Source organism: Hylobates moloch, unplaced genomic scaffold, assembly GCF_009828535.3.
Source record: "Hylobates moloch isolate HMO894 unplaced genomic scaffold, HMol_V3 SCAFFOLD_21, whole genome shotgun sequence".
NCBI classification, from domain to species: Eukaryota; Metazoa; Chordata; class Mammalia; order Primates; family Hylobatidae; genus Hylobates; species Hylobates moloch.
Genome location: NW_026652296.1, coordinates 6873114 through 6886932, shown reverse-complemented (window position 1 = coordinate 6886932; position 13819 = coordinate 6873114). Strand labels below are relative to the sequence as shown.

Below are 13819 nucleotides of genomic sequence, written 5' to 3'. Positions count from 1 at the left end.
CTAGACATTGAAGTTGGAGGTGTGAGTGGTAAAGAGGAGAAGAAACATGTTTTAGCAGGAACTTGAATAAGCTGATTGAAACTCAAAGAACAGTCTGTTTCCATAAGCATGAACATTTCTTAGACACTCATTTTGTGCTTTGCATGGAATACATCATTAAATCCCCACAGCAACTCAGTGAGGTGGATTCTGCTAGTGTCTCCACTTTATGGATGTGAAAGTGAAGCTGGAAGAAGTTAAGGAACTTGCTCAAAGCCATGTGGCTAGCAAGTAGCACCACTGGGATTGCAACCAAGGCCGTTTGGACCCAGAGCCTGTGTTCATAGCTACTGCTCTCTTCTGAAGATAAAGGAGGAGACAAGGATGTCAGCATGACCATAGCATACATGTTCATTTATTTAGAGCCAGGGAAGGGGGTGGGACCCTAATCAAGGTTGGCCCTTCCCTCCCCTCCCCTCCCCTTCCCTTTTTTCTCCTCTTAAAGCCACCAACTGTGCTAGGTATTTGTCTGTTTTCTCAGATCATTATTCCAAGCTTCTCTTCAAACTGCATTTCCCAGGTTCCATTACCAACTGGCTTCTGGTTAGGTTCAGCCAGTGGGCGGCACTGACACATATTTTTCCTGCCTCCTCCCTCCAGTCAACAAAAAGGTACTGCTTGCAGAAGCCTCCATCGGGTTCCAGCTGCCCTCAAGCAGCCTCACCCCCATCCACATGGGGTTCTACTTCCCACAGGGTGCCCAGGTTCCCTGGCTCCAGTACCATCACCTCTTTCCTTTGGCTGTGTGTTTCTAGTGGCGGTTCTGTTTGTAGCCTATTTCTATTTCTTTTTTTTTATTATACTTTTTTTTTCTTTTTTTGAGACGGAGTCTCGCTCTGTCGCCCAGGCTGGAGTGCAGTGGCGCAATCTCGGCTCACTGTAAGCTTCGCCTCCCGGGTTCACGCCATTCTCCTGCCTCAGCCTCTCTGAGTAGCTGGGACTACAGGCGCCCGCCACCACGCCCGGCTAATTTTTTTTGTATTTTTAGTAGAGACGGGGTTTCACTGTGGTCTCGATCTCCTGACCTCGTGATCTGCCCGCCTCGGCCTCCCAAAGTGCTGGGATTACAAGCGTGAGCCACCGCGCCCGGCCTTTTTTTTTGTTATACTTTAAGTTTTAGGGTACATGTGCACAATGTGCAGGTTATTTACAGGTATATCCATGCGCCATGCTCTATTTCTAATCTCTGGGTGGGCCTCACGGCCCCATGGTTGTCTTTTCAACTCTTCCAGCACCTTTAAAACTAGCGCCCATATTAATGTCCTTCTATTCAGCTCCTTGTTATGGGATAGATGTTCCCGAGAAAACCCTAAGACACAGATCACAGATATTTTTTTTTCTTTTTTTGGGAACAAAGTCTTGCTCTTGTCCCCCGGGCTGGAGTGCAATGTGTGATCTCGGTTCATCGCAACCTCCGCCTCCCAGGTTCAAGGGATTCTCCTGCCTCAGCCCCCCGAGTAGCTGGGATTACAGGTGCCTGCCACACCTGGCTAATTTTTGTATTTTTAGTAGAGACGGGGTTTTACCATGTTGGCCAGGCTGGTCTAGAACTCCTGACTTCAGGTGATCCACCCGCCTTGGCATCCCAAAGTGCTGAGATTACAGGCGTGAACCACCACGCCCGGCCGACACAGAAGTTTTTAACGTAAGATACAGACCCTGAGACAAAAACTTGGGTGCAAGTAGTTTATTTGGGAAGTGATCCCAGGAAGCACAAATGGGTGGGGGGGGGGGGCGCTCATGAGTGTGTTACTGCTGTGGGTGACGGGTGGCTCGGTCTTGCTGAGGACCCTTGAGAGAACACAAAGACGACCCCGCAACATTGTCCCACTGAGAGATGGGGCAGCTGAGATATTTCCCTGCCCTCTCCCATCTTTCACTGATTGAGAGTTGTCCTTTGGGGCATAAAATTTCAGGTATTTTCAAAATGCCATGCAGGTGGGCTAAACAAGCTCCTACAGTCCCCGGAGAAAGCCACCGAGAGGAAAAGCAAAGAACCAGGAGTTTTGAGGTGGGAAGCTGTCAGTGCTGCAGGTAAACTCGGGTAGGCTGAAGACGATGGGGCAGGGCAGCCACAGCACTTACTGCCATGGTGACTTGGCCACCGTTATAAGTAGATTCAACTGTACAACCAAGGATAGCCAAGGGTGGACCCGAGCCCCCTCTCCAGAAATTCTGCCTTACTTTAGAATGGGGTGAACAGCAGGGAAAATGAATATTTTTCTTTGCTTTTTCTCCTCCCTCCTTTCCTTTTTCTAGATAAGCCAGCCAGCCAACTGCTTATGAGGATGAGGAGAAACTGGGGCAAAGTTTAAGGATGTCGCAAAGTCTGGGTGGCCTTCAGTCCGTGAAAGAGAATACATCTGTTCTATCTCAGGCTGAGGTCATCTGCATCCTCGTCAATAAGCTAACTGAGCACTCATTACCTGCCAGACACGGTGCCTGCATGCTCTAAATGCACGGTCTCATTTATTCTCAGCAACTTTCCGAGATAAGTGCTGTTAGCATTCCATTCCACAGAGGAACAAACTAAGGCTCTGAGAAGAAGTAATTTGCTCAAGACTGCACGGCCTGGGATCACGGGTGTGAATCATCTGGGTGAATGATGAGGCCAAATCCCAAGTCCATGTTTATGACACTTAGAAATAACCATTTAAGTGTCCTTTAAAGGGTCAAACCATTTAGAGGTATTATCTCTTTCTTACAATCTTCAGAGAAGTTTAACACCTTATAATAAATATCTCACGGATAATGCAGGTCACTTAGTGAAAATTAGTTGAACTGTTTTTGTATTAGATCCTACCTGCAGCCAAAATATAAATCTGACTATGTCACCCTCCACCTTAAATATCTTCCATGGCTCCCCCTTGCCCTCAAGAGACAATTTAAACTCGTTCCTATGGACTCTTTATTCCAAGTCCTTGAGATCCATCTGTGCCACCTCCCCAGCTTCCATCCTCTTATCTGTTCTCCTCACAGTCTCACTTCAGCCATGCTAAGCTACCTGCCATTCTCTGTGGACCCTGGGCTCTTGCACTTGCTGTTCTTCTGGGAGCCCTTTTGTCCAACGCTTATTCATTCTGTGTGAGTTAACTCAACTGTCACCTCCCTAAAGTGGCCAACCTCCACCCACTGTGGTCTTGCGCCAGTGCCTTCCCCTGAGTCCCATGACATCCTGCATTTGCTTCTCTTACATTGTATTATTATTATCTTTCGGCCTGCCTGTCTCTCCCACAGACACGAAAGCAAGCCTTTATGTACTTAGGTTGGATTTCAACCTTGGCTCTGCCATGTGTGTTCTTGGGCAAAGTTTTTTTTTTTTTCTCTGTGAGCCTTAGTTTCCTCAGCTGTCAAATAAGCAGTGAACAAGGTCAAGTCATGTGACACACAATACCTGGCATATAGTGAGGTTCAGTGTTAGCTTTTTTTCTCTAAGCATTTTCAGGGCCAGTCTTTGGACCAAACACGCTGTTGATGCTCACTGAAGTGGTAGCTCTACCTGGACCAGTGGTTTTCAAATTTTCTCCTTCATTGGAACCACCTGAGCGGTTGCCAAAACACAGGTTACTGGGTCCCACCCCAAGAGTGTTTGATTCTGCGGGTATGGAGTGGGGCTTGAGAGTTTGCATTCCTAATATGTTCTCAGGTGGTGCTGAGGCTGCTGGTCCTGGGACTGTACTTTTAGAACCACTGGGCTGGTTACCTGGTTAGGGTGATCAGACATTCAGAGCTGAAACAAATTCACACTAGAGGATAAGGCAATCCACAATGGGTGTGGCCACAGGATATTTGTTTATCAATTTATCCATTCAAGCAATATTTGTTGAGTATCTACTATGTCCAGGCATTGTGCTAGACACTGACAATAGAACAATGAATGAGCAAGACAAGAAGGTCCAGATCTTGATAAGTTCACATTCTAGTGGCCCTGCTTTGGAAGGTGGGGACTGTCATTACACAAATCCCATGGGTGTGAATTGAAGGGACACAGTTAGTTTGGGGAATGGTTAGCCTTAAAGCCACTGATATCAATAATGGCTTTACTTCTACTGCATCATTGTATTGCCTTCCCAACATGATTTCACCAAAATGATTCACGGAAACTGATTATGGTATTCCCATAATCCCCTTGCCTGGAACTGCAGCCATCATTCAGCACAGTTTTAGGATGAAGTCAACCCATGGAACATGACAGAATGGAGTGTCAGAGAACCAGAGCCAGGCTATGAGACTTAACACTAGTTATATGAAACGATACATTTCCTCATTATCGTTGTTAGCTGGAACAGAGTCTCAGAGAATCAAAGCCAAAGATGTTATACAACACCTATGATATGAAATGATAAATACCCTTATTGTTACGATTATCTGCCAATTCAAGTAGGGGTTTTCTGTTACTTGGTGCTAAAAGTTCCCCATGATAGAATAGCTTGCCTTTGCTAAGTGCTTACAATGTGCCAGCCACTGCAGTAAATGTTTGGTATGCACCATCTCACCGCAAGCTGGCAGCAGCTCCACGAGTAGGCTCTATTATTAGCCCATTGTTGAGGGAGGACACTCAGAGTTTAAGTCACTTGCTCTCTAGTTGGGAGTGGAGAATATGAGAGGTAAGGCTGCTTTGTGGAGCAGGATGGGCCAGTAAGGATTATTTAAATGCATTGCAATGACACCAACTTAAACGTTTTGCAATCACACAATCTTCCTTGAGCTTCTTCCAAGATAGAGCAGATAAGGATGGACACACAAACCAACCAACCTTATCTTCGTTTGGAGGACTGAGAATCATAGAAGGCACTGACTTGCCCAGTTCAGCTTTCTCGTTCTAGTTCTCCTAATTAAACTTGACTGCTTTCTAGAAGTTAATCAACAAATACTCTCTCTGGCTGCTTTGGCCCAGTTTCCTGGTTAGGCAATCAGGGAAAAAAGGTCTAGGCATTGCAGAACCCCAGGTCCTGCAGCTCCCCCACGTGGCTGCATTTTGACAAAAGCATGCTTCTGAGAGAGTAGATCACGTAAGGAACCAGCCCTTCCATGGCTGTCATTAGCAGAAGTGCAGCTGGGGGCCATTTTGTCAAGAAGTGCTTATTTGGAAAAACAAAACAAAAAACGAAAAAAAAATCTATACAGGTGCATGCCAGTCCCCCGGTAATGAAATGTAACAAAGGAAGCACTTAAGTTCAGTGAGGGAAATACAGCTTTAAATTACAGATTGTACCCAGAGCACTTTATAAACGGTAATGTGTGATAATGTATTATCCTTACTTCTGTGAAATTGTGGACTGCAACTTCTGCCGGGGCCAGTTAAAGGGCCAGGAGATGGAGAGGGTTGCGTGAATGCCGTTCAAGAAAAGGGCAACAGAGGCTAAGGGGTTAAACTCCCCAGAAAACCAATTTATGCAAAGGGCTGGATCCTGACCGGCATTCTGCACTAAAGATCTGAATTACAAATTTAGAGAATTTGCTGCTCGGTAAGTAATTTCTTTTCTTCCTAATGGAGACTATAATTTCCAGTGGGCCAGTGCCACTTAATTTGCACTGATAGAGTGAACAAAATCTTGACCATGGAGAAGTCTAATTCTACTCACCGTGCAAAATTGCCCTTTAAAAAGGCTTAAAAAGGGACATTCAAAGGATGGTTAAAAAACCAACCCCTATAATCTTACATTGCTGCAAAGCACATTCCCTAGTTTCCCCTGTGTTTGTGTCTTGGGTTAGTTAATAATTGGAATTCTTTCTTTTTCCTTCCCTGTAAGGTAGGTAGTGTAGCTGATTTTATTGTTTTAAGGTATAAGATCTACTTGGGATTATCTGACATAAGAAATAACATTGTCAGATTCAGATTGGAGAAATCTGCACCCTTCCAGGCACTCTGAGAAGGGGAAGGACACAGATTCTTGGTTTCTTGAAATCTAATTCTTTAAGACACTTAGAATCGAATTTAATGAGACCCCAGTGCTTCTGGACTGTTTGCAAACAAACAAGAACAATCTAGTGTGTGTGAAGTGCGAGGAGGGAGGGGAGAGAGTGTGTGTTTAAACCCCTGATAATTTATCTAAAAAGCAAGGGGATACATATAACAAAGACACAGGAATTTCACTTTCTTTCTCTTTTCCTTCCCATTTGGTTTCTATTTTGTTATGTGCCTCCTTCTCCAAGACGACGAATGCAGGAAGGACCTCACTGGCTGCTGAGAACAACTGCCCTTTTGAATGAATTCTTTTATGGTTACCAGTCAAAAAGTCACCGTCAGCTGGAACTGGAAGGGAGAGGTGTGTGTGTGTGTGTGTGTGTGTGTGTGTGTGTGTGTGTGTGTGCAGTGGCAGCCATTTCAGCTCAATAGCTCCATTCCTGGAAAGGCCACTTCTTCTTGACATGGGAGAAGACACACTTCCCTGTGTACCTAAAAATAAATAATAAGTAAATAAATAATAATAAAGTCATTTTTGCTCCCTCCCCCAGGTCTTAATTCTTCTTTCTCTTTTAATAATGTTTTTCTGTGTGCCACCTTTGCTTTGCTTATTTCCCCCACTGCTTGTTCTGTCTGAGTGGCATTTCTGGGAATCTGTGTCCTAAAGGCTTTCTTGGGTTTACTGGTGAGTTTCAGCTCTTTTTCACTTTAGTTCAGCATAAGGGGGTGGGCATTAGAATTTATGGTAAATGCATTGGAAATGGGATGTCAATTCAACACAGCAACAATAACACACACACACAAACACAAAAATGGAGTATTAACTTGTTTCTTGAGCTATAACTGAATTTAGAGTTCTCTCAGTAAGTCATGTGCTTTACTTCTCTCTGGCCTTTCTTGCTTTAAAAAAAAAAAGCAATTTCATTACAAGACTATTCTCTTTTTTGGCCCAGAAGCATAGGAAACCAGTTATAAAAACTGTTGGCATGCTTTGCAGAGAGATTCTCAGCAAAGAGCCTTTTTTTGTTTTATTTTGTTTTGTTTTGTTTGAGTGGGGGGGCTTGGGAGGGCTCCATCTGCCTTAGTAAGTGGCTAAGTAACTGGCCTGGGCTACTCAGTCTGTTTCTCTTCCTCCTGCCTAGGGGCATTTCTTATCTGGGCAAAGAGCCCCTGTACCCAGTGAGGTGAAACTTGCAAATGATACTGTCACCTTCCTCAATGGACCGCAGCTCAGGAGCTCACCAAAGGTTGCAGCAGGCAACCCCCGCGGTGTTTGGAGACAAAGGAATAGCAGCTGCCTGGTTTCCTCGAATCACCCCATGCTCTGATGATGGCAGTGATGGGCCTCCCATCAAGGGCTTCCCCAAGTGCTGTTTTCCCGCTTCCTGCCAAGTTAAGCATTCTGATACTAAGCGGCACGAGATAGTTCTCAACTGAGTGAGGCACAGGTGTGAGTAATCTCAAGGTATGGTCAGGAGGTTTGAAAAAGCTAACCCAGCTGCAAGGAAAAGACCTCTGGTCTTTATTGGAAACACGAATTTGGCCCGTCCAAGCTGGGAGCTAACAGGCCCTAGCAGCACAGGATCCTCTCCTCGCTTACGCTTGGGTTTTGAGTGATACCATGTTTTTCTGAACACATTTTCCAAATGCCTCTTTGCCAAAGCCGTGGTGTAATTTGCCTAAGCGGCAAACTTGTCCTTATAGTCGAGGTCCACATCAGGAGAGTATATTCAATGTTTATCTCTGATCAATGTGTGATGAATTGCATATGAGATAGATTTGTGTGAGCCAATGCGTGTGTGTGGATCTGTGTTAGTTACATGTGTTTATTTGCATGTATGTAAATACGACTGTGTGAGTGCATGGATCTATTCCTGCATATGTATGTATATATATGAGTATGTGCATGTATCTAAAAATATGGGTATAAATATGTATCTGAACATACATGTGTGTATCTGTAGTGGACACTATGGGTATAAATATGTATCTGAACATACATGTGTGTATCTGTAGTGGACACTGCCAATGCACTCATCCTCCAATGACTTAGGCATCCCAGCTTCTCAGCTCAATGGGGGCCGCTTGCCCATCCCCCCCCACCTCCCAGGGCAGCCTAGAATTCACCAACGGGGGTTCAAAGACCGGCTCCCTTGACTCAAGGTCAAACTATCTGGGTGGTGCAATTCATGCTCCAGCTGAAACCAACCCTTGCCCAACTCCTTTCTTGCCCTCTTCTTTTTCTCTTACTCCCTTTCCTTGGGAAGGGAGCCCACTCCCAGTATATCCTATGCGCCCAAACCCCCATCTCAGGCTCTGCTCCAAGCAACCTGGCCTAAGACAGCACTATTTTATACATGCATGTGTGTGTACATGCAAACATACACGTGCACACATTTGTGTGTGTGTGTGTGCCCATATACAAGGAAATCCGGGAGGATCTGGGAGAGAATTATCTTCCAAAGAAGATAATGGAGGAAGAGTATGGATTTTATAATGTAGAAGTTAGAGCCATTTCTGCTTTGAAAGTTAAAAATTAAAAGATACTTTAGAAGTAAATGTATTTTTTTATTAAATCAGAAAAAGAAAGATACAGTTTACATGACTGTCAGTCAATCATATGCTACTTTGAATTACATTTTAATAGACTCAGGGTCCTATTTACTCCTTTGTACAGGTATTAAAAACAACTCAGGTATTTGAGAAATCTTCTGTAAATTTTTATTAACTGAGGTTATGGGGAGGGTTTTATCAGAGCACATCCTGAGAACATTAGGAATGACAGACACACTTGAGATAAGTGTCAGACGGAACAGATGAAGCAAGCCCCTCAGCCATCTGAGAAACATTAATAATGTAAGCTAGCAGAGACCAAATCTTTGTTAGGGATACAGAATACAGGATAAAAATGGGGACCTTGCCGCCCCCTTGTGTTGCAAAATAACCGTGCAACTTCCTTTATTTTATTTTTTTGAGTTGTAATCTTTGCCCTTGTCACTCAGCCTCAAAAGCAATTGTTTTCCCAAATCATTTTAAGCCCTCCCCAGTCAATCTTTTCCCTCTCATCAATAACTTACAAGGACCCTATTTGAAAAACAACGCTTATTCATTCCTTTTTCTATACCCCACACATTCCATTCTAGGAAATTGGCAACCACCCAACACAGCCCGGGTTCTCCCTCCTTGAGATGTGAATTTAAATAAATGGATTTTCGTCTCCCCTCTTCAAGCTTAGAGGATGAGCACGCGTTTACTACAACGATTAATTCCTTCTAGCAGCAATTCCTCTTCTATAACTTACTTGCCACTGCCTTTTTTTTTTTTTTTTTTTGATAGAATCTTGCTCTGTCGCCCAGGGTGGAGTGCAATGGTGCAACTTTGGCTCACTGCAACCTCCACCTCCTGGGTACAAGCGGTTCTCGTGCCTTGGGCTCCCAAGTAGCTGGGACTACAGGTGTGTGCCACCATGCCTGGCTAATTTTTGTATTTTTAGTAGAGACGGGGTTTCACGATGTTGGCCAGGCTAGTGTTGAACTCCTGACCTCAGGTGATCCACCTGCCTCGGCCTCCCAAAGTGCTGGGATTACAGGCGAGAGCCACCATGCCCGGCCACCACTGCCATTTTCATCACTTAACCCGAACACACTTCTCTATTCCCTCCCTTTCCTGCTTGGTGATCATCGACTCTTCTGACCCAACTAGGTGACCTGCTAAACCATCTTTACAGTTATTTGCCAGAAAAGACTGGACCAGAGACGTAAATAATACACCTCAATATACAACAGCTCAGGCTTAATTTCTAGGCAGAATTTCATTTGCTGGCCATCAGAAGAATATATACATGGAGCGTGTTTGGGGAGGAGATGGAGTAAGGAGAACACATCTTGGTGGCAGGAGAACCTGGTGGGAACCATGCTGATTTGTTTACTTGGATTTGCCAACTGGTCCGATGGATACTGGGTCTGTTTGCACTTGAGCATCCAACATCCGCTTTGGTCCCTGGAGAAAAACAGAAAGACGTGGCAGCCTATTGAAGATCTGTAATGTCAACAGCAACAATGGCCATTTATGTAGCACTTACTCTGTGCTAGGTGTTGTGCTAAATTAATATATCTCATTCCTCAGTGCTGGGTAAGAGAATGGTCTCCAATCAGATGCCCGGGTTCGACACCCAGTTACATGACTTTCTAGCTTTGTGAAATCTTGGACAAATTACTTATCATCTCTTTGCGCTTTGGTTTATTTATCTTTAAAATGGAAATGACAAACTTAGAGGGTTTTTTCCCAAGATAAAGTGAGTTCATACGTATAATGCACTTAGTACCTGGGGGGTACTAAATCTACCTCACTTTAGCCCCCTCCCCAGTTACCATTTAGGTTCATCACCCTGTTTTATTTTCTTCTTCTTTTTTTTTTTTTTATCATACTTCAAGTTTTAGGGTACATGTGCACAATGTGCAGGTTTGTTACATATGTATACATGTGCCACGTTGGTGTGCTGCACTCATTAACTTGTCATTTAACATTAGGTATATCTCCTAATGCTATCCCTCCCCCGACCCCCACCCCAAACCCTGTTTTATCTTCTCTCAGAACATACCACTCTCTGAAATGATCTTACTATCTAATTTATTTGTCTAACATCTGTCTTCTACACCAGACTGGAAGCTGCAAAGATTCTGTGTGTCTCAGCGCCTTGCAGGTTCCTAGCACATGGTACCTAGCCTTAACATTGACTGAATGTGGGTGAAGGAATGTTGTCAGGCAGATACTATTATTTTATTTTATTTTTTTGAGACAAAGTCCCACTCTGTTGCCTAGGCTGAAGTACAGTGGTGGGACTGTGGTTCACTGTAGCCTTGAAGTCCTAGGCTCAAATGATCCCCCCACGTCGCCTTCCCAGTAGCTTGGACTACAGGCGCACACCACCAAACCCAGCTAATTTTTAAATTTTTTGTAGAGACGGGGTCTCAATTTGTTGTCCAGGATGGTCTTGAACTCCTGGGCTCATGTGATCCTCCTACCTTGGCCTCCCAAAGTGTTGGAGTTACAGGTGTAAGCCACTATGCCTAGCCTGAGTACTATTATTATTATTATTATTATTAATATTTTACCGTTTCTGTCAAGTATAACTTACAAATAGTAAAGTTAACCTTTTCTGTATTTGGTTCTATGAGGTTAGACCAACACAAATAGCCACCTAAAACCACCATCCAAATTGACATGTCACATGGTTCTGTCCCCTCTCAGATCCTTCTTGTGCCTTCTGTGGTCAACCCCTCCCCACCGCAGACCCTGGCAAGCACCAATCTGTTTTCATCCCTAGAGTTCTGCCTTTGCCAGGATGTCATATCATGGGATCCTAGAGTATATGCAGCCCCTTCAGACTAGCTTCTTTCATGTAGCATAGTGGATTTGCGATTCATCCACCTTGCTGCATGGATCAATTGTGGGCCTCCTTTTATACTATAAGGCAGTATAGGGTAGTACAAGATTGTATATATTGTATACAGTATATATACATACACATAGAGAGAGTATAGAGTAGTATAATAACGTATTGTAGCATAGTATATATAGATAGTATAGTGTAGTATAAGGTAATATAGGATAGTATAATATAGGGTAGTGTATATTTTATAGTATATATAGTATACATATATAGTATAGTCAAGTATGGTAACTATGGCACAGTATAGTTTAGTATACTGTATAGTATAGTAAATAAAGTATAGCAAAGCATAATGTATAATATAGTATGATATATACAGAACACTATATAGTATAGGAAAGGGAAGTATAATGTTCTATCACAAAGTATGTATGGTCTAGTATATGTACATAGTGTCATATGGTTTAATGCAGTAGAATATACATGGTATTGTATAATATGTAATATAGTATATAGAGTGTTTTATAGCATAATAAATAGTGTAGTTTAGTATATATGATGTATATAGGGCACATATATAGTATATGTATATAGTACGTAGATTGTGTAGTGCTCTGTATAATCTAGCATAGTATAGTATATTGTATATACTACACAGTGTAGTGTAATTTCATGTAATTTACCATGGAATCAGATTGCTGGGCTTTGAATGCCAGACCTGTCACTTCCTAGCTGGGTGACTTTGGTCAAATTGCCTAACCCTCTACTTAAGCCTTAATTTTACCATTGATAAAATGGGAATTCACAGGGTAGTTCTGAAGATTAAATGTTAGTATATGCAATGTACTTTGAACAATCTTTGTCACACAGTAAGTGTGATAAAAGAGTTATGATTATTTTTAGTGGTGGTAGTTGAATTCACTAATTCATTCAACAACATATATTGAGCACCTACTGCAGACAACACATTGTGTTATTAATAGTTTTGGGGCATCAAGAGATGGGGCATCCCGAGATGACCAGGACACCGTGAGATACCAAAAGCTTGGGCTCAGGAGTCAGCTGTGGGTCTGGGGATGCTCCATCCCTTTCTGGTTGCATGACCTCTGGCCGGTCCCTCGCTGCTGAGAGCCTGCTGCCTCATCTGTGTGAGGTCTTAGACTGCCATCCCACCTGGTCCTCACTGCAGCCCTGTTCACTGCCCGCTGTTTCCAACCCTCGATCTCAGGCTCCTTGCAGTGACTGTGCTGATTGTCACAAGCCTCGGTTCAGCCCACACCAGTGTGGACAGATGTCTTCCCCTTTCAAGCCTCCATTTGTTCATCTGCTAAACCTGCCTGCAGATTGCACTGCACACAGTCTAGCACTTCAGGGACTCCTGAAAATGGGAAAGGGGAAGGCTGGGAAAGGGCCATCAAAGAAGTGGTGCTTAGGGGAAGGGAGAAACCCAGTCTTCCACCAATCAGAATAGTTTCACTTTTATCATATGTATCTGTGTGTGCGTATATGCATATATCTGTACACACACACACACAGGTTTTGTGACATTTTCTTTTGTAAACAAAAAAGTCCCTTTGCTCAAAAAGAAAGGAAAATGTTTGCAAACATGTGTGAATTCCAAGGGCTTCCTTCCAGTTCTTTTCAGATTTTTGAAAACCAAGTGGGTTGCTCTCAGTTAGAACTCAAGCAGCATGATGGAGAAGGAGGAAAAAGGACCTGACTAACGAGGACGTCACTGTGAGACAAAGATCATGCAGGGATCGGCCTGTGGTGTGTCTCATTTCCTGTGGGTGATAGGCACCACGATAGTTCTGTGGGTGGTGACAGGCTCGGCTGCCAGCAATCCCCTCCCAGGAAGGCGGTCAGGCAACCCTGGGGAATGTGTCCAGCTTGAAAGTCTTCCAGACTTGGTCTTTGGAAAGTGGCAGGGAAGCCCCCCTCCATCCTCCATCATTGCTGGAGGCCTTGTGACACTGGGACGATGCAGGACTTGGGGTCTAGGGGACCTGAGCTGAATGCTGCCTCTGTCTCTTACAACCTGTGGAATGTTCAGCAAAAGACACAAAAGCCCAGCTTATGTGTCTGGGAGGTGTGGCAGAAGCAGTCCCACCCTGAAGGGATGCTGCCATCCTAAAGAGATGAGGTCTGTAAAGGAGTGTGGTCCCAGAGGAGGGACTCGGTTTCTAGAACTGTAATTAGTGTCTGCAACCTGTCTACTTCTTGTCACTTCTTCAGGAATCACCAGGCCTATCTCCATCAGCTCTCCCAGGAAACATGACCTGTATTAACCATCTCCTAATGATCTGCAGCAGCCATTCTCCACCACAGCAGCAAATAAAATCTTTGAATGTTATCAACATGGGCCAAGACTTCTTACTTAATATCTGTGAGTAGCTTCCCTGCTCAGATAGGATTATGTCCGCATTCCTTGCACAGCCTGTACAGCCTGCATGAGCACGTCCCCGCCCACAGCTCCAATC

At 44.0% G+C, this 13819-nt stretch overlaps 1 protein-coding gene across 7 annotated transcripts in view; it reads right to left on the bottom strand.

Moving 5' to 3' along the window:
* Window positions 1-8494: 8494 nt before the first annotated feature.
* The window catches only part of BCAS1 (brain enriched myelin associated protein 1), a 113603-nt gene continuing 108278 nt past the window's right edge, over window positions 8495-13819 (bottom strand). For all 7 annotated transcript variants that reach the window (XM_032142192.2, XM_032142196.2, XM_058433080.1 and 4 more), the window contains one exon: window positions 8495-9946. In XM_032142192.2, coding sequence (XP_031998083.1) covers window positions 9872-9946 — 75 coding nt within the window. In that variant the 3' untranslated portion in view covers window positions 8495-9871. The remainder of the gene's footprint in view (window positions 9947-13819) is intronic.